At 35.8% G+C, this 24,373-nt stretch overlaps 1 protein-coding gene across 1 annotated transcript in view; it reads right to left on the bottom strand.

Moving 5' to 3' along the window:
* GUCY1A2 (guanylate cyclase 1 soluble subunit alpha 2) overlaps positions 1-24,373 on the bottom strand; it is a 328,461-nt gene that overhangs the window by 14,869 nt on the left and 289,219 nt on the right. The window contains exon 7 of the mRNA XM_028516054.2: positions 18,292-18,446. Within this exon, the coding sequence (XP_028371855.1) occupies positions 18,292-18,446 (155 nt within the window). The remainder of the gene's footprint in view (positions 1-18,291; positions 18,447-24,373) is intronic.

Raw genomic sequence — 24,373 nt, 5'->3', positions numbered from 1 at the left:
CCCTTTGTCCCCCTCCACCTGGTACCCACCTTCCCTACAGTGATGCCCTGCACTCTTAGTTCATGTCCATGGGTCATGCATATAAGTTTTTGGCTTCTTCATCATCTATACTATTCTCAACATCCCCCTGTCTATTTTGTATCTACCCAAGTATGTTTCTAAATCCCTATGCCTTTCCCTATGCCAATCCCCCTTCCCCTTCCCAGCTGATAACCCTCTAAATGATCTCCATAGCTATGATTTTATTCCTTTTCTAGTTGTTTGTTAGTTTGTTTTTGTTTTTTAGATTCAGCTGTTGATAGTTGTGAGTTTGTTGTCATTTTAATGTTCATAGATTTGACCTTCTTTTTCTTAAATGAGACCCTTTTACATTTCATATAATAATGGCTTAGTGACGATGGACTCCTTTAGCTTTTCCTTGTCTGGGAAGCATTTTATCTGCCCTTCAATTCTAAATGATAGCTTGGCTGGATAGAGGAATCTTGATTGTATGTCTTGCTTTTCATCATTTTGTGTACTTCTTGCCTGCAAAATTTCTCTTAAGAAGTCAGACGATAGTCTCATGGGAACCCCTTTGTAGGTAACTCTGCTTTTCTCTTGCTGCTTTTAAGATTCTCTATCTTTAAATTTTGGCATTTTAATTATGATGTGTCTTGATGTGGAACTCCTTGGGTCCAACTTGTTTGGTACTCTCTGTGCTTCCTGGACTTGTATATCTATTTCCTTTGCCAAATTAGGGAAGTTCTCTTTCATTATATTTTCAAATAAGTTTTCGATTTCTTGCTTTTCCTCTTCTTCTTCTGGCATCCCTATGATTCAGATGTTGGCCTTTTTGGAGGTGTCCCAGAGTCTTCTTAAACTCTTTTCTTTTTAATTCTTGTTTCTTCATTTTGTTCTGGTTGAATGTTTATTTCTTCCTTATGTTCCAAATTGTTGATTGTAATCTTGGCTTCCTTCCCTTCACTGTTGGTTTCCCTGTGGATTTTTTTTTTATTTCCCTTAGTATAGCCTTCATTTCTTCCTTTATACTTTTGCCATATTCAATGAGATATTTGAGCATTCTGACCACCAGTGTTTTGAACTCTGCATCCTGTAGGTTGGTTATCTCCACATTGCTTAGTTCTTTTTGTGGGGTTTTGTTCTGTTCCTTCATTTGGGCCACATTTCTTTGTCTCCTCATTTTGTCAGCCTCCTTGTGTCTGCATACTAAGTAGAGATGCTTTGATCTCCTGTCCTAGAACACCTATTAAGATGTATGGGGCAGAGCTTTTGGAATTGCCAGGGCTGGGCAACCTACTTCCCTGCTTTGTGGTTTTTGAGGGAAAAGTCAAACAGGGAACAATGCCACTTTTGTGGTGATTTCTGGGGCTTGTCTGGCACTCGCCCCTTTTCCAGTCACTTCATCCACTTCCCATATGCAACTGGTGCCCCTCTAGCTGCTGTCCAGGTTGTGATTCCCAGGGTTGGGTGGGTGCGTGCATGGTCCAGGCTCTCCTGAGATACTAGCAGTTTCTTCTGCCACCCCAACACCCGACTGGGTTTTCAGCCAGAAGTTATGAGGCTTTCTTTTTCCCAGCACTGGAACCCTGGGCTGCATGGTCTGGCCTGGGGCTAGGATGGTTGGCTCACAAGGTGTCCCCCTGATTTTTATCACCACACATGAATGTGGGACCACCCATTCTACTGGCCACTGCTGCCTCACCACCCCTGGCTCGCCACTGCAACACTGCATCCTCTCCGCCCCTACTCTCAGTCTCTGCCTCTCCTACCCATCTGGATTAATATAGCTTCTTTAAATCCTTGGTCGTCAGATATCCATACAGCTTTGAGTGTTTTTCTGGGTGATTTTCTGGCAGTTCTTGGTGTTTTTCATTTTAAAGTTAGTTGTGTTCCTTCTTACGGTTGCATGATGAAGTGAAGCATGTCTACCTCCACCTCCATCTTGACTGGAAGCCCCCACAATAGTATTTTTGCTTTGTAAATAATTTTTAAACACAGTTCTATTTCACCATTCCTTTAAAAATATTATATAATGATAATATTAACTTGGGATATAGAAAAGCAAGGTTCATTCTAACATTTTGACATTCTTTCAAATGCCTTATCTCATTACATCCACACAACAGAACCCTATGCAAAAGCCAAACATTCCCTTCTGACAAATATATGGGGAGTGAAAGTGAGTCCACAGTGAATTACAGTGATTTGCTCATGGAAGTAGCAAGACAGCTATCACACTGGAAATGGAATCCAGATCCGTTAATTCGTAGTCAAACTGAGCCCTACAGTAAACAAGATGACACTAAGACAGCTTTCTGCCACAAAACTGCCCTGCAATACAGATGGGGAGTTAATGACATTCCATATAGATGTCATCAGCACTGAGTAATTTCTTTTTGTTTCAGTAGATGTTGATTTTCTTTATCTATACTATGTAACAGTCACTTCAGATATATGTTTGGATTCCCCAAACAATAATTTACCAATGAATTCCACAATAATTTTGTTTAGCTTAAATAGAACAGTCATCAATGTGCAACATGTGGGTGTCAATCAGTGATACCAATCAATCAACAGACATCTGTTGAGTAGCTGTTGCATGGTAAAATTATACTCTGAAAGGAGGAGAGTAAGTGGGGATGCACAGAATGAATTAATATATAATTAATATTAATGTAAATAAACATTAATAGTAATTAATATATATTAATATATACTTTATGTTAATGTAAATTTTAAAAGACAAGAAATACTGATAGAAACAAATTCACAGTATGAGATAATATATGGTATCACACATGATACAATCCAAAGGAGGAAATTCTGTAGGAAAAAGGCAGAAATGTTGGATGTGGATCTTAGCACAAAAGGCAAGAACCAGAGCAATAAAGTTCACTTCCACTGACTACAAAATGGACCATAAGCTCAATCTTTCTAACAAGTTTCCTGAAAGACCCATAATCAACAAATAGGAGAGAGCTGCATTCCTCTCTTCTAATGTTAAGCACTCTGCTTTCTCTCTTTCATGGTTTGTTTCACCAGGTTTTTGATATTTTACTATAATTGAGAGATTCTAACACTAAAAAATAAATTGGATTTACATCTATGAAAGTACTTGTAAATGAGTGAAAGAAGGGTACATAAGCTGCTTTGAATACTAGGAGTTTTAAATAATTCACTGAACTTCAGCTGGGAGAAAACTTTATAATGAATCAATTTTTTTTAGACTTTATTTACTTATTTTAGAGACAGGGGAAGGGAGAGGGAAAGAGATGGGAGAGAAACATCAATGTGTGGTTGCCTCTCACACACTCCCCACCAGGGACCTGACTCGAAACCCAGGCATGTGCCCTGCCTAGGAATTGAATCGATGACCATCTGGTTTACAGGCCAGCACTCAATCCACTGACCTACATCAGCCAGGACTAATTAATCCATCTTTTGACTATTTAAATACATCTCAGATATACCACACTAAAAAATTGCAGAGACAATACATTTTTATATGGTTATATTCTTTTTCCAAATGAACATTTTGGTATCAATAAGTTAAATACAATTTTACCTTTCAATATTAAAATTAACACGTAAGGATAAATTGGTCCAAACTCCTGTGACATCCAGGATTTAGCAGTCCCTTTACTTGTATATGCAAACCTCAAAGTGCAACACCCACATGACTGCTGATGGGAATAGCTGAATGAGTGACTGGTGGGTCTGTGCAGGAGGTCAGGAGAGGTGTTCACACAGTCGCCTGGAGGTGATGTGAATCATGGTGCTGAAATGATCACATATGTATGCAAGGATTAGGAATTTAGACACCAAACACCCCAGGAACCTCTGATCCCCTCTGAAATGCTTTATTAAATCCAAGTCCCAGGACTGGCTTTAAAGCTCTGCCTAATAATCTATCTCTTCAGCAACTCAGGACTGATACAGAAGCTTACCTTCTACATAAATCTAAATTAATTCCCAGTTGTAATCCCCAGCTGGTTGACATACAACCTGGGATTTTGAGCAACCACACAAATCCTAATTTACCTGCTGTCACCCTTTCTCCTCTCAACAGAGTTTTTTCTACAAATTGATTTTCAAGACGAAAATTCACTGCTGCCTTGGACCAATAACTGCCCTCAGGCATTCGGGGAAGCTGGAAACCCTGGAGTTTATGGATCTGCCCCCTCACCACTGAGGAAATGAGGCTGCTCTCTTACTCACTGGGCCGTTGAGTGCCTTCCCATTTTCCTGTTTTCACTAAACCAATTCTCGTTGGTGTTGGGAAGTGAGGGTGGGGAGTAGTATTGTGTGCTTGTTTATTTTGGTCTTTCATGCTAAAGGCATTCACCAAATGACTAATATACCTGCCAGTCTCTTTTTATTTAAGTGTGAGGCATTAAAATGGGATTGGAAGCTTTTTGTGTGGCAAGATTTTGTGGAATTGTGGCTTTCCTCTGACCATTTCATTTGGGCTCCTAAATATCTGCATATTTAGTGCTCGACCCTTGGACCAATTAGCTCAAATAACAATGTTCTGTTTGTGCCTGTAAGACTACCCTGGCTTCTGGCTTTCTGAAAGGGGGCTGGAGGAAAGGGGCTGCAAATCTCAATGTTCAGTGTGTAGACTCCCACTAAATCCGCCTTTATTAACCTACCTGAGTGTAGAGTATCCTTGATTCAATATAGAACACAGGTGGCAAACACAAGGCCTGCAAGCCAAATCCGGCCTTCCACCTTGTTTTATCCGGCCAGCACCTTGTTTCTACCTGGCAGCAGCACCAAACTCTCTCTTAACTGTTAAGGAGTAGTTACATTTATACAGTCCTACAATTACATTCAGCCCTTTGAAGGCAACAGAGAGACTGACATGGCCCCCGGTGAAAATGAGTTTGACACCTCTGATAAAAAGTGTTCAGATAAACACATGGCTACTCAGCAGGAACTATTTCCAATTTCTCTTGAACTAAGGTTCTGAGTGATTATTAGTTTCCTACAATTAGATTCATTTCCCCAGTATTTGGCTGGCAAAAGGGAAGTTGATACCATTTTCCTTTAGCAAGTGACTATTAACACTGGTTATCAAGATTAGAATTTTGCAGAACAAGGATCCAATTTCTAGCTTCTGGAATGTGGAGAGAATGGCTCAATATTGGTGGCTTTTTCACCTACCTTCCTAGTCACTGGGATATATATTTAGGTATTCATTTTTCAGCTTTCTGATGTTTAAGAGGTTGGCATGGCAATGGCTATGGATCCAGACCTAGACCACTACAGCTCAGTGGTGGCTTGCCTAACTGGTCAGTTTATATGTTGGATGCATCATTTTAAGATATCCAGCTTAGAACCTGTTTATCCTTTCCATTGATTGTATAAACACATCATTGCTTTACTGAATTTCTTTCTGCTTGAAATACCTGGAGTGGTCTCTACTTCCTGTACATCTTCTGGAATTTTCTCTGTCATATTTTGGACCTTGTAGATTAATCCTCTAATTAGTCTCTCTCTCTCTCTCCCTCCCTCCCTCTGTTGCTATTTAGATTGCTTCTATCTGTATCTTTTTCTGTAGTACCCAAAACTTTAGCTTCTTCCTCTGCCCTAAGCAAGTACCGCTCATGTCTGTACTTTCCATGGTGCTCTCTTCCATTGTTTTTTCTTTTCCCCATTCTTCATATTACATACTGGAAAGGGGCTACATTTCTTTTATTTCTTTATTATCATTTTACTACTGTTTCAGAGGAGATTTATGAGAAACTCAGGTGTTAAATCTCCTGTGTTAAGTCAGAAGTTTTTGCTGTTACTAATTAATCATCTGAATACCTTTTTGCTAAGGAATGCATTTAGAATCCATAATAACATTAAATGCTATATCTCTGAGTGTTACAGAAGGATGACGATTCTGAAAAATTTTAAAAGATGAAGATTCTTGTGTTTTGTAAGTGTTCTGCAGTTTCTTGAATTTTTTTATTCACCCCCTTCTTACTCGAGTGCAAACAGGAAGGCATTCTGCTCTGCATCTCTGCTTTGTGCTTCACTGCACCAGTGCCTGATGCAGTTGGAAGCGAGGCCGATGCAGCCAGTTATTTAGTCAGCTAGTCAGCAGAAAACCCCTTGAAATTCAGTGATTTATTCTCTGGAAATAACACTCCTGTCCAAACAAAGAAAGTAAGAATGTAGCTCACTATGAAATAGAAGAAGAATTTTACCAAAATTTTATGCATTTTAAGTTTACAGATATTTTAAGCTGCAGATTTGGTCGCAGTTTTATAAGACTGTCATTTTCTGCATTTTAAAATTCAGGTTAATACATGAGTCTTCAAAAAGGGATCCTTTCCTTACACGTATTCTGAAAATTTTAAGGCAAAAAGCCTCGCACTGCTGTTGCCCCATAGCTCACTTCCTTCTGCAACTGCCCTGAATTCATTGTCAATGGCAAAGCGGCCAACTATGGATGCCATAGTCTACAGGTCTGGTGCTTGCTACAAAGGGCACATTCTGTCTATTCGAGCATCAAAATCAATGCCTCTTAAATGCTCGAACTGTAGAATGCTGAATAGCTAAAAATGATTCCACACCACTGGTTTATGTGGGTATTGTCAATTTTGACTTTTAACAGCCCCACAATTCCATTTAACAGACTAAATACCAAACAAATTTAAAATTCAAATCATTCACTCAAAATTTTTACATGTCAACAGACAGAACTTGAAAAATAGATGACAAATGAGGCATTAGAAAAGATAACTCTAATCATTTGTGGTAAATTAAATAATGCCTTACATTTTTTTCACTACTCTAATCAACATTCTTTCTTAAACACAAGGTCATCACCATGCTGATCTTCCTATAGAAAAGACAAAGGACAGAGTGAAAAGATGAAAATATGCACACTTATTCTTATTTTATTTTAATTTTTTGTATCTGTTCTTTTTTATTGTTGTTCAATTACAGTTGTCCCCATTTTATCCCCACTACTCTCCCCTTCCCTACCCACCCCACCTCCCACATTTATTTTTAGAAATGGAAAATCCTTCATTGATTTCATTATAAGTAAGTTTAGAACCAGAATCAAGAAATTGTGCATTCTGTATTTAGAATTAGCCTAGACAGTGCTCTGTTGGTCAATATCATAAAAGCTGATTATAGAGCAATTTTGATTCAGTAGTGAGAGACTAATGCATGAGAATCTTTAATCAGGGCCATGACAATGATTCTTTAGCATAGCCTTTAAAGCAGAAATTTCTCCTAGTGCCACAGTGTTAACGCACAAGATGGAGAGGAACTGATTGACAAAAGATTCAGTCTGTGTCAGGGGGAGCCACTCAGCAAGTTAAATAAATGTCTAACCACTATACTGCATACCTGAAACTAATATAATATTGAATGTCAACTGTATTAAAACTTTTTAATCAAAAAATATATTAAATCCCAGCTGAGATCACTTTCAACTCTCTAAAGGACTTCTCCAAACATACTCTATCATAAAATAATTAGATATTAAAATGTTTTGTCATAATACAATTCATGATCTTTTTTTTTCTGGAAGGTAGGCTACTTAATTGTGAAGGAAACTACAACATACTCATTAGTTAATATAAGAATACAGTATGAAACAATCTCCTGACTGGCATAGCTCAGTGGATTGAGCTCAGGCTGTAAACCAAAGTGTCACAGGTTCGATTCCCAGTCAGGGCACATGCCTGGGTTGCAGGCCATGACCCCCAGCAACCGCACATTGATGTTTCTCTCCCTCTGTCTCTCTCCCTCCCTTCCCTCTCTGAAAATAAATAAATAAAAATTTAAAAAAGAATACAATATGAAACAATCTAATACAATATATGATATATTGTCACTATATATAATTATGTAAATGATATAATTTATATCAATTATAATATAAACTGTTGCCAATTCCTTTTAAAAACAATGTGCATAAATGAGAAAAAGAAAGAGAAAATGATTTAGAAGTCTGATTACATATTAACTGAAAAGTAAGTATTTTAAAAGAAAAAGGTAAGTTCATAGGGATTGTGATTTTTAAAAATAAGTAACAGTGAAAATGGCTTTCTAGTTTCCAGGCTCACGGGTGAGCACACAGTACTTAGAATGGCTGTGTGTCTTTGCCCAGTCAGGCCTGTAACCATTTCCTAAGGATGCTCATAATTCATGTGTTTTCTTCTACTTACACTGTCTCCTCGTAATGGTCATATGTCTTCTAGTTTTCCTTATTCTGTTCCCCAGGGGATATCGCTCCCCAATGTTTTCCTTTCACCATGTTGTTTCCAGACTTAAAAACATTTAATGGGTCTCCAATAGCACATAAGATCCACTATTATCTGTTTTAACATCTAAAACAGTAATCTTTTAAATAAACATTTTATTTTAAAATAATTTCAGATTTACAGAAGCATTAAGTTCAGCTCAGTTCCCCTAAATTCTTAACGTGGTTTTCCTTAATAGTAACATTCTATAACCCTGGCACATTTGTCTATAACCCTATAGAATAGTAATATTCTATAACCCTGGCACATTTGTCAAAACTAAGAAATTAATAAAAAGCATACTATTATTAACTAAATTACAGGTTTTATTCGAATTTCATGGCTTTTCCATTGATGTCCTTTTTCTGTTCCAGGATTTAGTGTAAAATTTGTAAATAATCTAGACCAAATTGTTATTTCTTACTCAGAAGGAAATAGGAGGTGGTTATTCATGTAATTTATCTAGGGTCATAAACTAATTAGTGGCAGAAGTAATATGAGCTACAGTCTCCCAGTATCTTGTATTGGTCATTTGTTTAGTCAGCCAGCAGCAGTTCCTAATGTGCTCTTAATTACCACCACTTTGGATATCGAGTAAGAGTATCAGAAAAAAACTTCTTTCTTCAAGAGCACACATGTGGGTGCACAAACAAAAATATGTCAACAAACCCATAAGCACGCTAACTCCAAGACTTACTTACACGCTACACCCTACCCCAACAGCTCAGCCACACTCACCTGTGCTCTACCTTGAATTTCTAAATCAGATTTTACTTGAATTGATTCCATAGCCAAGAAATGTCTAAAAGTTACTTTTCTATTTAGCCTTCAAGCTGAAATGTAAACACCTAAAAAAATCAGAAAGTGTTCTTTATTGTTTGTTAATTGCAAAGTAAACATTGACCTTCACATTACCTGAAATGGTGCATTTTTTAAGGAAGAAAGAAAACGGGAAATATGGGTTGGTTTTCCCTTTTGCTTTAGATTATGCTCAATTATTTTGGTAACTAATTTTCACTTCACAGTAATTTAGATAATGTGGAGAATTTACTTGAACTTGGCATTATTTATAAATATACTATTTATGGCCAATAAAATAGATATTATTTATACTTCATAAAAATTCCTTTTTATGTATGAAATTAATAATGTCATAATATAAGAACTATTGACATGAATCAGATCTGTGCTTTTGAATTCTGAAACCTAAACTAGGTAGTTAACTTTCTAGCATTACTGTCATGGGAAAAAAAGAAACACCCTCGTACATAAGGAATGTGTCCTAATATAGAACCAGCAATACTCCTACATTCAATCTTAGCCTAATCATATCGGGCAAACCTATGCCAAATAATCAACCAAACCATAAAGAAAACAATGTCACAATTGTCAGAGACACTGGTTCATTTCATATCTATGAAATAATAAAAATATGATTGCATGGACTGACTGAGGTGGGATATTCTAAAGGTTGAAAAACTAGGCCAGATTATGTTTTAAAATTAGGAAGGCTTATGATTTCCAATGTTTAGAATTACATTTTCTGTGGAAAAAATGCTATTTGATACAGCAGGGAGACAAAGGAAGAAAGAGCAGGATAAAAATTTCTAAATGAGTAAAATATTTTACTCAGTTTTGCTAGACATGACTTATATTGGCATATTTAAAAGTGAGATATTAATGTTGTTGTCTGTAATTAGAAAAACAGAAATATAATTCTTGAGACACAGCTCAAGTTTTCCTTTTGGGAAAATTATTAAGTCATTTGTCTTATTTTTTTCTTTTATAAAATATAGCATTTACTATTTTGATGCTTCTATAATGCATAAGATAATCAATAAAGTCATTTAAAACATCAGTTGAACAGTTTTTTCATCTGCCCAAATGTTTTTTATCTTCTTTAAATATCAAATCACTAGTGCATATGAGCATTTTGATTTCTTAAAAAAACATGAGGCTAGAGGTAACTACTAATTAATTTCCTGAAGTTTGTTGAATGTCTTTTCCCACATTAAGTACCTACAGGAAGGAGAGTAACTATTTATAATATAGTATCTCAGTCATATATAAAATCATATTGACAAAAGAATAGAAGCAGGTTTTCCAACTGGTGTTTTTAACTTGTGTTAATAAGTAACTTTTATGTGTAAAGAAGAATATACCCTAGTGACTTCCTGTTTCTTCAATTATTCCATGCATATCTCAGTATGCTAGAAACATGCTTTCCTCCAAATTGCTTATAAAGTAAAATTCTGAATGGTAAGCCTGTGTTCGCAGTGACTTACATACACTAGACACAAAATGGTTTAGTCTCACAGAAACAAGACAGTTTTTTCTTTAACTTGGAAGCCTCTATTCGCCATAGCTTTGTCATATCCACTCATGTTTAGATCCATAGATATGGATACTGATATGGTTAGAAATATGAAGACACCAAGTAAATATTTTAGGAAGACCATACCTCTTCTTTCTTTCCCTGAGTAGGAAAGAACTCCAGGCTGGCAGAAGTGCAAGCTGGTCATTCTTATATGTACTGAGACAGAAAAAGAGATTAGAGGAAATTTGGTCCTGTCAAAAATATCCATGCTTAGAAAACGTCCCTGGGTTCAAATAATCTATAACATCTATTGACACTTTCCGTTTATAGGATTAATACATAAAAATACTATCATGTGCCCTGGCTGGCACAGCTCAGTGGATTGAGCGCGGGGCTGCAAACCAGGCATCGCAGGTTCGATTCCCAGTCAGGGCACATGCCTAGGTTGCAGGCCATGGCCCCCAGCAACCGCACATTGATGTTTCTCTCTCTCTCTCTCCTCTCCCTTCCCTCTCTAAAAATAAATAAATAAAATCTTTTTTAAAATTTGTTTTAAATACTATCATGTTTTATTAGTTCAATAATTGTGTTGTGGTTGGTTTGCCAATGATAACCCTTCTTGCTTCAGTAACCTCACTGGCAATTGTACATGGGGTTAGGTAGATGATGTGGCATGGACAAATGTCTACATGGATTTTGAAAAGGACCAAATGTCCTGCAAGTGGAAACAGAACCTCCTTTGCTCCAATCCCAGCTTGCTCCTACTGCTCTTTTCACCATTCTCTTACAGAGAAACCCTCACATCAAGGCAAATTATATTCAGAATTATTGTTCCTTACCATTAGTTATGGATCCAAAAAGCTAATTGGCTATGATTAAGAACTCAGGCTTTAGAGTAAAGCTAATTGGCTATGATTAAGAACTCAGGCTTCAGATTCAGCTATGAATCTGAATTCTGTGTGTTACAGGTGGCCTATCGGACCTTCCAAAATCTCAGTTTCTTCTCTGAAAAGTGAAGATAATAACAATCCTTAACTCACAGGCTTGCTGTGAAGATTAAATCAGGTAATGTGGATAAACTGCTTAGAGAAAATAATTCAATAAACATTTGCTATTACTATCATGACATTTTAGAGATAAAAGGTATTTTGGAGATCACCTCCGTCTTCTTCATTGTAGATATGAGGAGACCAAGCTGAGCAACACAGCAAGTTAGTGTCTGAACCAAGATAAGATTCAGTTCTCCTGACTCCTAGGATAGATACTCATATACAAAACACTAGAACACACACTGCTGTTTTCGGAGTTTTAAGCTTGGTGCTCATGGTCTAAAGATAGCTGTAAGTTAAATATTACAACTTCTTGTATGCCCAGCTTTTTAATAGATTATATATAGGCAGCTCCATCTGAGGGCAGACTGCAAAGTGAGAGGATTATAGTCATCTTTATAAATACTCCTTGTTTCTCAGGACTGTTCCTAAATCTCCTCCTTAAGGCAAGGATTCTCCCACTTCTTAAATATAGAAATATAATTCAGTCACTGGTATGGACTTAATCTCTGTGTCTTCTCAAAATTCATTTGTTGAAACTCTACCTCTCAACATGGTATGGTATTAAAGGTGGGGCCTGTGGGTGACAGTTACAATTAGATGCAGTCATAAGGGTGGGGCCCTCATGGATAGAATTAGTGCCCTTATAGGAGTCATTTGAAAGCTTGCTTCCTCTCTTTCCCCTTCATGAGCAAACAGAGAAAAGTTGAGCATCTGCAAACCATAAGAGGGCTTGCGCTAGACCCCAGTCATGCTGGCACTGTGATTCCCAATTTCCAGCCTCCACAACTGCTAGAAATGTATTTCTGTTGTCTGAAAGTAACCCGTCTATAGTTCTATGTAACGGCAGCACAAAATGACTAGGACTGTTCTGTAGCAGGTTTCCCTTTTCAGGAACCTAGATCTTTACTCCCAGTAACAATGCTTTAGAAGGCAGAGCACCCACCTTGCAGAAGTTCTTTTCTGCCCAGATTTTCTTTATAATATATTCATTCAAAGGTATGCTTAACTCACAGGCTTGCTTTCCTTTTTTCATTTTATAGTTGATCTATTTCTGGACTCTTCAGAATGCCTATTTTTCATTCACAGTGAAAGTGAAATGTCTATTTAAACCAAAACGTCTTTTGACCACTGCTACATAAACAGTTCATCATATCCAGGATGTACAGTGGAGCAGGATAAGGGAGTGGCTAAGTGCAAAGTGTGAGTAGTGTTGGTACTATAGTTCCAGGTTGATTTTAGTCCTCAGATCTTCCACTGTTGTAAGCGGAATATTATCCTATTCTCTAAAAAAATGTCTACTTCAGAATCCCTAGAACTTGTTAGCAAAGATGGAGTAAGGATGCCAATCAGCTGACTTTAAAAAAGAAATTATCTTGGATTGTCCAATGGACTCAATGCAATCACAGAGTCCCTAAGAGTAGAAAAAAAGGAAGAAGAGTCAGAAAAAGAGATGTGGCAATGGAAGCAGTGTCAGAGAGATGCAACACTGCTGGCGCTGTAATGAAAGGAAGGAAGCCGTGAACCTAGGCTGTGGCGGCCTCTGAAAGCCAGAAAAGGCAAGAAGACAGATGAAAGAGTGCAGCCCTGATGACAAACTGATTTTAGTCCAGGGAGACCCATATCAGACTTCTACCCTACAAAACTGTAAAATAATAAATTTTTGTCATTTAAGCCACAAGTTTATGGTGATCTAATTAATATATATATAATTACGTGTCCTTCCTTAAATTTGGTGATTTGCCAAGAAAACAGTTTTTATCACACAATTATAATTTAGTTATCAGTAAGAAACCTTAGCTAATAAAAACTTTGCCCAAATTACCAAACCTGCATCTTTGGGATTGCCAGATGAGGTGTGTAATAACAGTTATTACACATCATTCAGCATGGCTACACTTATTAAGTGTGAGACTCAAGTGCAGGACAAGATAGTCTGTTCCTTCATGGGAAAAACAAGATGAAGCAATAAATGAATCTCTATGTGTTTCAAGTATTAGGAGCTTTATACATATCATATTCAATCCTAACAGTAAACTTCCGAATAGGTACCAATTTTAAAGATGAGAAAACTGGGCTCAAGGAAATTAAGTTGTTAAATTTCACAGACAATACGTTTTAAAGGCTGGATTCCAACCTAAGAAGTCTTGTTCTAGAGCTTCTGTACTTAACCGCCACCCTATCCTGCTCAGTTGTACATCCTCTGATACAGTGAGCTGTTTATATAGAAGTGCTTGGTTGGCAACTTGGTTTTAACAGAAGGGGTCTTTCACAGTGAATGAAAAATAGGCATTCCAAAACGTCCAGAGATAGATCAAATGTAAAATGAAAAAGCAAAAATGTTTAAAGTATCAGGAAAACTTTGTATCAAAGTAATTAGACAGTCTTTCTACATTTTCAGTTTGTATGTGGCAAGAAATTACAATTAATAATTTGCTCAGGCAAATCATTTGATTATTCACACCATTTCCAAATCTGGTGAAACTGTCCATAGTAAAAGCAATTACTTCAATTTCACAGATCAGTAGCTTGATGTTAAAAGACAATTGTTTGTAACGTGTGTATTATTTTTAAATTTGGATGAGTGGGAAGAAAAATGGGTAAGTATTACATTCTTTGGGCAGAAATAAAAACATCAAACATAAAAAAATCAGAACTCATTAAAGATTTCTTTTGTTCCAGAAACTGAACTAGCAATAAACTGCTCTAGGTAAAGAGGAAATAGTTCTTGTGCATTACCGCATGCAATAAGATGACTCACACACTAAGTCTGGAAAAATGAAGATCATCATATGAAAGTCATGGCCCTCATTTAAAAATCTTTATTCCTCATGTCCAAATGAATTTTAACATAAATAATATCTGACTATTTCAATTATAATAATCTATAGGAAACTCAGTTATTCATATCATATGAAATGTAAAATAGCTAACTTATATAATAGCAGGTAAATAATGTTCATGGGAACACACTTCATGATAATTAAAAATTACAAAAAATGCTATGTGTTCATCAATAGAAGTATAGATAAGTAAAATTAAAATATGGTGTAGTCATATACTGAACTGTTTTACAGTAACTAAAACGTTTAGCTACAGGTATATGTCTCAGCATGGATAGATCTTAAAGTATAAAATTTTATGAAGTTAGAGAAAGGTTCACACAGTAACATATCATATGGATTAAAACATGTAAAATAAAATTGTATTTTTATGTGTAAATATATGAGAAAATTAATGTATAAAACACCAGACTTTGGCCCTTGCTGGCGTAGCTCAGTGGATTGAATGCAGGCCTACAAAACCAAAGAGTTACTGGTTCAATTCCCAGTCAGGGCATATGCCTGGGTTTCAGTACAGGTCCCAAGTTGGGTGCGTGTGAGAGGCAACCACACATTGATGTTTCTCTCCTCTTTCTCCCCCCCTCCACCCTCTCTAAAACTAAATAAATAAAATCTTTTAAAAAATAAAAAATAAAACACCAGACTTTGAAACACACCAATTCATTAGGGTATTTTTCACAATAAAAGGGAGGAAAGTTCTGAAGGACATGTATAATTTATTTTAGTAAGTAATAACTGAAGTAAATAAAATGAAGTATTAAACCAGTGTTGAGATGAAGGGTATTATTTCTTATAATTTTTAGCACTTAAAATATTTATAAAGTTTTAAAAAAATCAGCTACTTAAATATATTAAGCAAGATGTATTTGGAATAAATTATTCATGAAATTATTTAAATTTATCATAATATCCAAATAATTCACACTCTCAAAATGTATGATAATCATATAGTCTTACTAACAATAAATTCAATATACTCTGAAGTTTTCAAGATGACCAGACAATATTGGACATTCTACAGGGTTTAATTCAGGTGAAAAAATTAAAAATTTTGAGCTCTTATGAGCTTAAAACTTAGTTTTATTTCACAAATTCTGACTTGCTCTAAGAAAGTGCAATTTTGTCTCCTATTAGAGCACATCCTTCAGACATCAATCCTGGCTTTCACTGTGAACGTCCTAATGTACACTCTACACCTGCGGGTTCATAGATCACCTGTGCAGTGACGAATGTAACAATTATACAGCTGAACTGTATAGATTGGGGTGGATGACACAAATAGAAAGTACTTAAGCAGAAAAAGATTCAGAATCTGAAAACTCAGATACACCAAAATCATATACCTATATTTAATTTGCTATAAACTTAACCAGGAGCCAAGGTGTTTTTCATGGCATCCCAGATTGAATGGTTAAGAGTCACTGGTCCAACCACTCTTCTCTAGCATGGGAAGACAAGTTAAAAGCAAATGATTGAGACTCTAGGGTCTCATATATCAGCTGTGCTTCTATCAAAAACTGAAGGATAAGATTACCTGCTCCCAATTACTAATTTGCAACTCCTCCCCCCTCCTAATCTGTTCTTTCTACAACTTTAGTGATCTTTTTAAAGTACAAATCTGGTCAAGTCACTCTTCTGCTTAAAATTCTTCAATGTCATTGGTTTCTCTTAGGGTTAGGTTGAAACCCCTTGACTAATCAGCATTGGCTGGTCTGACTTCACTTGATCTCTTCATCCTCATTTTAATCCATTCCTTCTCCTGCTTTAATACTCTAATCAGGGTCTCTTGATCTCAGAACTAGTCTATTTAATTAATTGTTTGCTTTGATACATCTAGCATTTAGTCTATGGTCTCCTTCAGGAGGCCAGAGACCATATTTCATATTGATGAGGTTCAGAGTTATAACATTAGTGCATATCACAGTGCTTGGAATATAGTAGGTACTCAACAAGTATTTGTTAAAAGAAGAAAATGAGGGAGGAACACAGAGAAAGAGAAGAGAAAAGGGTTATTTGAGAATAGACTAAATGTACAAATATGTTTATAAAACATCAGTAGGAATTAGACGACTTGGTGTCAATAAGAGAAACTGTCCCTACACAGCAGCTCAGTGTGTCTATCTTTGCTCCATTTTTGTTTTGTTTTGGGGGAGGGGGAGAGCAGACAAAACAGAACAAAATGCTCCAACACCTGCAGTGCTTGAAATGATTCAATTCTTCAGGCCTATTGATTAAAAATAATCACAAACTCAATTAATGTGAAAAAGATTATGAAAACTCAGAGACAGCACCCAGCGCACAAACCCTGGTGTGGCTGTGGGGTTTCCTTTGATGGTCTCCTATAAACAAAGTCAGCTAAAGCTGTGATGGCGAAGCTCGGGGGTGAACTCCTAATACAGTTATTTATACTTCACACATTACTTTTAAAAATTGAGTTTCCATAGCAGATGTAAATATACACTGTGTTGCACAGACATGAAACATAAGTACAAGTACTGTGACGAGAAACATCATAACTGTGGTAAGAGGATATAGATGAGGTAGTTGGTCTTCAGAAACTTTTCCTAAATTCATGGTCTAGCACAGTGTCAGAATCACCAAGTTAGAGAAGCTTCTAAAATTCAACTTAATATAGAAATTATTGTCTGATCATCTATAATATGGCCCAAATTGTGTAAGAAAATTGGAAGAAACTTTTAAAAGGCAAACCCTATAAAAAGACCTTAAAAATGACAGGTAGTTCACAAGCAGCTTTCTCTTATTTTATATTTGTAATTTCAATCTCCTTGCTCATCTGCTCCTCAGGATTCTGGAAATCCAGATGGTCTGGAAAACATCATATGAAAAGTTTTAACTTCCCTCTATAGAATTGTGCTACCAAAAACTTCAAAGTATCAGCATATTGTTTATTCTTATAATCAAATTTTGTTACTTTTATATTCAGATTTTCTGCTTGAGGGTGTTTTCGTAGCCATGTTAATAAAAATGTCAGTAATCTCTATTTTTACATTATGGTTTTACAATAATTTCTAAGTTGTCTGAATGATGCACTAATTAAAGAGCTTGCACACAATACCTAGCAGAAAGCCAAAGTCTAACGGGGCGAGACAGTCATACTGTTTTGTTATTCTAGAGAAGCCCATCTTGTTAATGCATTTACTCATTAATTCAGTAAATATTTATAGAAGGCTTATGATGTGCTAAACATTGTTGTAGGTTCTGGATATAGAATGATTAGCCAAGCAGATGTGGTCGCTGCTCACGTGTAACTGGGTGAGATGCCATCTACCAGCCGCAAAATAAGGGTGAATTCAGCTGTCAAAAATGTGTGGAGTTGTCAGGTAAGACCTTTATAATAAATAGGGTTGAAGTTTTACTCTGTACCCAGTGTATATTTCATTTGAGAGAGTCCTTATTTATATTCATTATTCAAAAGAAAAAAAGAAGACCAATAACCTCTATCTTATTCTTTTGATTTTCATAAATATTGAGAAACATTTTGAAAATACTAGGATTTCTAGTGCAGTGTGGACCCTTTAATTTGCTCCTCTACATTTTAAACAGATCTACCTCAGAAGCACAGAGACTGCAGGAAATGACCAACCTGTATTTACCTCTCAGTCAAGTCATGTTTGCCCTGAACTCTCTCAGGATGCAAATATAACTATTGTGTCATAATTGCTGCTTTTCAGACTGGGCAGATCTACTCACATTGTCTTAGATAACAACAGAACAAAGAAAAAGAACAGGGGCTTACAAATGACAGGATATCAATTCAAGGCAGTGCCAAAGACAAGGGGGGGGGGGGGGGGTCAGAGAATACTTACTGGTAAGTGGTTGGGCTGACATTGATGCGCCGAGGGTGACTTCCTGATTCGAATTTGCTTGCCAGAGTGACATTATTTCCAAACAGGCAATATCGGGGCATTCTTACCCCAACAACTCCAGCCAGCACGGAGCCTGAGTGAATGCCTATCCTCATCTAAAATTAAAAAAGAAAAAAATATATATGTTTTCATTGGGTGTGCAAGTATTTTAATGGGAAGTACTGCTAATTATAAAAACCATTCAACTATGAACTCCTCAAAGATCCTCGTCATTTTTGTTGGCCCACTATCTGCACGAACATGGATGTTGTGGAATAAATAAATAAATACATTTATTATAGGAAAAAACTACATTTAATTTGCTACATAAAACTAGTTATGTTATAAGTTAAATCAGGTTTCATTTGTTTCATACATGATAGGCTCTAAACATAGAAAACGTATTATTCTTCTTCTAGTTATTTATTCTTACCCTATTTTCCTTCATATCATTAAATACAATTCTCAATTAAATATTTATCTATTTCTGTTTATTTTATTTTGGCATCGGATTTCTCCCATGAGAGAAGGATCCATACCTATTTCATTACTGCTGAATATTCAACACGAGCCCTGTACCGAGGGTAAAGTAGGCACTCAGTAGTAAGTGATGAGTGCTGAATAAATTGCCTAAATTCCCCAACACAGAATTGAAATGAAGTTACAATTCAACCCTTGACTCCATCAAAAACAGTTGATTGAAAACCTGAAGAGTAAATAAGTGCTGTATATTTTACTCTCTGAGAATCTGATAAATATCTGTCTGGTTCATGCCTTGAAGGAGCTCTCAATGTGCAGTTATTATACACTTAAATGAGATTACAGTAATGAAATTGTATCCAATGAACTATACCAAAATAACCAAAGCTAATGGTGACTACCTGGAAGATGCTGTCCTTTTTCCTAGGAGAATGTGAGTGACTCTGGGAGAACGGGAGGACCCTAACCCTAACCCCTAGATGCCCACTAGGCAGGCAGTATCAGTGCTTCGCTCCCATGTGCTATTGCTGTGACAGCTGTGAGGAAGACAGCTTAGACTAACTGCCATCATCAGACTGGAGCCTTCTGCGTGTATCCACCAATAGTAAGACAGGTTGAAACCAATGTGATCCAGCTGATGTCCTAATAACCTCTTCATCTACTCCTTAAAAACTCATTCTAAAATTCATTTAAAAATTGAATATGCTAGGAAGAGCTGAGGTGCATTTGAGAAAGAAGGAAAAGTTGAAATATTTGCCCTATAAGATATCAAGTCTTTGTATAAACATATCTAGTTAATACACAGATATCATGATATCGATGCATAGAGACATAAACTAATAAAACAAATAGCAAGAAAGACTTTCATGCATACATAGGTGATTGACAAATGACAGGGTTGGCATTTCAGATTAGTGAGAAAAAGATGGCATTTCCATTAAGATATTCTGGATCATCTGTGTCTTCATGTGGAAAAAAAAAATCCAAGTACATTAAAGATCTTCATGTAGAAGGCACATTTTTACAGCTTTAAAATCAATTGTTTTAAATAACTTAAAGGTCAATATGCATTATCAGTTAAACCCTAAAATACAGACACCTAAAACTGTAGACTTTTATTAGCCTCTTAGTTCCCAGGTGAGTGGCACAGATTATTAGGTAGCTAGCTCTGCTCCCCGTGGCCGGTCAGGGACCAAGTTCTTATCATTGTGTTCTTCTTCATGTCTTGTCATGTGTATTTTTCTTGTTTAAAGAAAATGTGAAGCTGGGTCAGGAACATCCTCATGTTCCAGCTCAGGAAGTGGTGAGACAAGCAGCAGAAGTCCAGGGTATGGTACTGAAGACACCATTTGAGGTGATCTTCAGTCTTTTGTTTAGACCCATATTTACACCTGGTATCATTTTCCTTCTGTCTAAAAAAACTTCCTTAATTTTTTAAAATTGTAGGTCTACTGGTGATGAATTCTTTCAGCTTTGTATGTTTGTAAAAAGTCTTTATTTTGCCTTCATATCTGAAATATTTTTACTGGTTGTGGAATTCTAGATTGATATTACATTGTGTTCTAAGCATGATTAAAGTAGGCTAGGCTAAGGATGATGTTTGGTAGGTTGGGTGTATTCAATGGATTTCAACTCACAATATGTTTAACTTACAAAGCATTTATTGGGACATAATCCCATTGTGAGTCTAAGAGCATCTTTACCTCTTTTCTTCCAGCTGCTTTAAATTTTTCTATTTCTCTCTAGTTTTGAAAATTCAGTCATGATTTCTTTTGATGATTTTCCTTCATGTTTTGTGTTTGGAGTTTGTTCATTTTTTTTTTAGATCTGTAGGTCATATAGTTTTCATCATATCTGGAAAAATTCAATCAATTTTTCTTCAAATATATTTTCTATCCACCCCTCCCTCTTGGAGACACTAATTACATATTTATTAGGATGCATGAAGTATTTCCACAGTTCACTGATGATCTGTTCATTTAAAATATTTTTTCTCTCTCTCTGTTTATTTTGGATAATTTCTGCTACAATGTCTTCAAATTTACTAATCTTTTCTTCTGTAATGTATAATCTTTTGTTAATCATATCTGATATATTTTTCATCTCAGACATTGTAATTTTCTTCTCTAGTTTAGTTTGGGATTTCTTTTCATTTTTCAGGTATCAAATTAACTTTCTAACATATGAAATAGTTTACATAATCTGTTAAATGTTCTCATCTGCTAATTCTAATATCTGTTTTAGTTATGTATCAGTTTGATTGATTGGGTAGATTTTCTCATCATTATGGGTCATATTTTTCAGCTCTTCTGCATGCCTTACAATTTTTGGTTGGATGTTAGATAGCATGAATTTGACTTTGTTGAGTGTTGGATATTTTTATACTCATAAATATTCTTGAGCTTTGTGGTGAGATGCAATCGAGTTACTTAAAAACAATTTGTTCTTTTCAAGTCTTGCTTTTTAAGATTTGTTAAAGAAGTCTTGAGCGATGTTTCATGTAGGGCTAAATATTCCATACCACTGAGGCAAGAACCCTCTGAGTACTATACCTAATGCCCATGATTTATGAGGCTTTCCAGTCTTTCAGATGGGAAAAGGCATTGTTTTCTAAGTCCTATGTGAATGCCAGGGACTTTTTCCTCTAATCACTTCAGGTTTTTACCCCCTACTGGGCTCAGGTAGTTTTCTTACATGCAAAAATAGTTAGTACTTGCAGAGCATACAGGCAGTCTCTAAGAAGCTATCTGGTAGTGTTCGTGCAACAGTCTCCTCACTGGTAACCGTCTGTGACCTCTGGCCTCCTTAGTCTCCCCAGACTCTCAGCTCCATCTCTTCACCTCAGGACGACTGTTGAATGCTCCTTCGTTTTCTCCTCCCTGCACCACAGCCCAGATATCTCCCAAGGCAATATGCCAGGGAAATCACGTGTCTCATTTTATTTTTGTCCTGTCTCTGTCTCCCATTGCCCAATGTCATGAAAACTGGTGGGGGTGGTGGGCAGAGAGTTTGTATGCTTTGTCCAGATTTTTGTTTAAGTTGGGAGTGTAAATCCAGTTCATTAGTATTTATTGGCTGGAAGCAGATGTGAGATAGACTTTTTTAAAAAAGAAAGCAAGATATCTGAAAAAAAATAGGTTTATTTCTGGTGAGAGATTGTCTATTTGGATTTAAAGATAAACAAAATTTTGAGTGGTAATATTTTAAACAAGATAAGTGTAAAGCACTTTTCTCCAAAATTAGCATTTTCCAATATTATCATATTTTGGGGGGTTTCTGTTTCCCTTCAGAAGGCCTATTTTTATTAAATTACCTTGTGCAATACAGGCTTAGCTAAAAAATGCCAGACCATGGATCTATGATTGTCAGCCTGAGCCTATAATCACTATAGTGACGTTTTTTTAAACAGAAAAAGAGCATAAGTATCATGTTTATAAATTTTACAGCTTCTTTCTTCTGTGGTTTTGTTTGTTTGGCATTGTAAGTTATACAAATGAGTGAAAGACTTTATTCTCTTCTGTCAAGTAACTTGAAATTTTATGAAGATGAAAGTATTATTTCTTAAGAAAACAATATACATGTGGTCAACAAATATCACCTACAAAATTTTAGATATTGAAATCATTATTTTGCAATTTTACAAAAACTAAAACTAAAATATGCAAGTATACCATTTTCCAATTAGAGACTACTTAATAAAAACAAATTTCTTCTATGAGAAAAAGGTATATATTATAACGATATCCATGCTTAATGTTGATAATTGAATTTCTTCAGTGAAAATTTAGTTCATTTAATGTCTAAGAAGTTCTATCTCTCAGATTAAAGGCAATGCATTTGCCATATATTTAAGCAAAAAAAGAAATTAAAAATGAGTTTGGTTATTAAACATTAATAATTATTATCCTTTTTCATAAGCTATAACTTTTTTCTTAATATCATAAAAACAAATAGTATATACAAGTTTACCTTTGAGAATAAAAGTACAATAACAACAAACTCCTGAGTTACAATATAAAACTCTTGGCTACACCATTAGAATCAACTTGGGGAGTTTCAAAATTGCAGTTTGGGATCTCACTCACAGAGATTCTAATTTAATGCATCTGGAATGAGGCTTGGGAATTGGGACTTTTAACCTTCTCTAGGGTTTCTAACATGCACCCAAAGTTCAAGAACCAACTACAAGTAGAACATTAAGTTTCACAGATATATTTACAAATTATCAATACTGCAAGAGCCAGTTGGTTTACATAGCACTACTCTTTCCCAGCAGTTTTAGCCAACCAGCATTGTGTAAATTCCTTCACATACATAAACATATACATACTACCATTCAGTTTTGAGAAAGAAACAATATTCTATCCTGTTCCCAGGAGACATAATATCCCTGTTTAGCTCTTGAAGACACTGTTATTATTATTAAAAGCAGTAATTTATTTTAAAATCAATAGTTTTATAAGGTATATGGCATATTAGCTGAAATTTCAAAATATATTTTCACATATTTCTCACTGAGTTACATGCTGGGCTTTAGTCTCTTTAAAACTGTCTGCTACCATTAATTATGCTTTTCGGATGCTTTTCAAAGCAACAAAAATATATGTTTAATTACAATATTAACAAATAGGATAGAATTGCACCTCAGACAATGCATTTCAGCTGGCTGGAAACAGAGGTTTCCTTGAGACTTCAACACATCTGGTTTGGGGTGGGTAACAACCAAGGCTCCTCTACAGCATTTTACATGGCCCCTCATGCCTGTGGACAAAGCGACTACAAAGAGAAAGCTCTTCATCTTGGAGTGTTGGTCATTAGAGGATGGCTCAGGATTGTGAGCAACAACATGGCAGTTTATGGGTGCTGGAAAGAATGTTGTTTCTTTGGAAGTTGTCATAGTCTTCAGAATCTGATCTATCACTTATTTGCTATATGATTGTGAGCAAATTACTTCTCTAAAACTCAGCATCTATAATATGGAGATAATAATGTACACCAGCTTAAGCTGGTACATAACAAGCATTCATTCATATCCAGTATGAAATGCTATGATTATTAACTTTTACTGGGAAAGCAGCGGTCGATTTTAATTATCTTGTCATGGTATAAGGGCTGGGTAATTTTCTGGTTCACACACATTCCACAGATGTGGAAAATGAACCACAAACGGTAAATGGCCTGCTAAGAAGAACAGCCAGAGAGGATTAGAGTCCAAAAGGAAACATAATTCTTATGACTTCTTCTGAATTAGTATTTCTGTCATAACATCTTGGCAGTTCTCTTTCCTAATCCCCTTTTTCATGTTTAGAGATGAAAAATGCATAATGATAATTTATGTTTATACAAATTCCCATAAAATCTGCTTAATAGCTATACAGCCTTATTTAAAGGAAGGAAAACAAGTGAAAGTGTTTTCTGAGAAAAAAATTTCAAGGATTTTGAAAAATAACAGAGAACTACAGTAAAATTAATTCAAATACACACAAAAGCAAATGTAAATCAAACTGTCACACACAAGCATAAGGAGGCATAATTACTAAATGTAATGTGGTGTAGTAGATGG

This window comes from Phyllostomus discolor, chromosome 6 (assembly GCF_004126475.2).
Source record: "Phyllostomus discolor isolate MPI-MPIP mPhyDis1 chromosome 6, mPhyDis1.pri.v3, whole genome shotgun sequence".
Classification (NCBI taxonomy): Eukaryota; Metazoa; Chordata; class Mammalia; order Chiroptera; family Phyllostomidae; genus Phyllostomus; species Phyllostomus discolor.
Note: the sequence above shows the minus strand (reverse complement) of the source record. Positions and strands in the feature narration are given on the sequence as shown.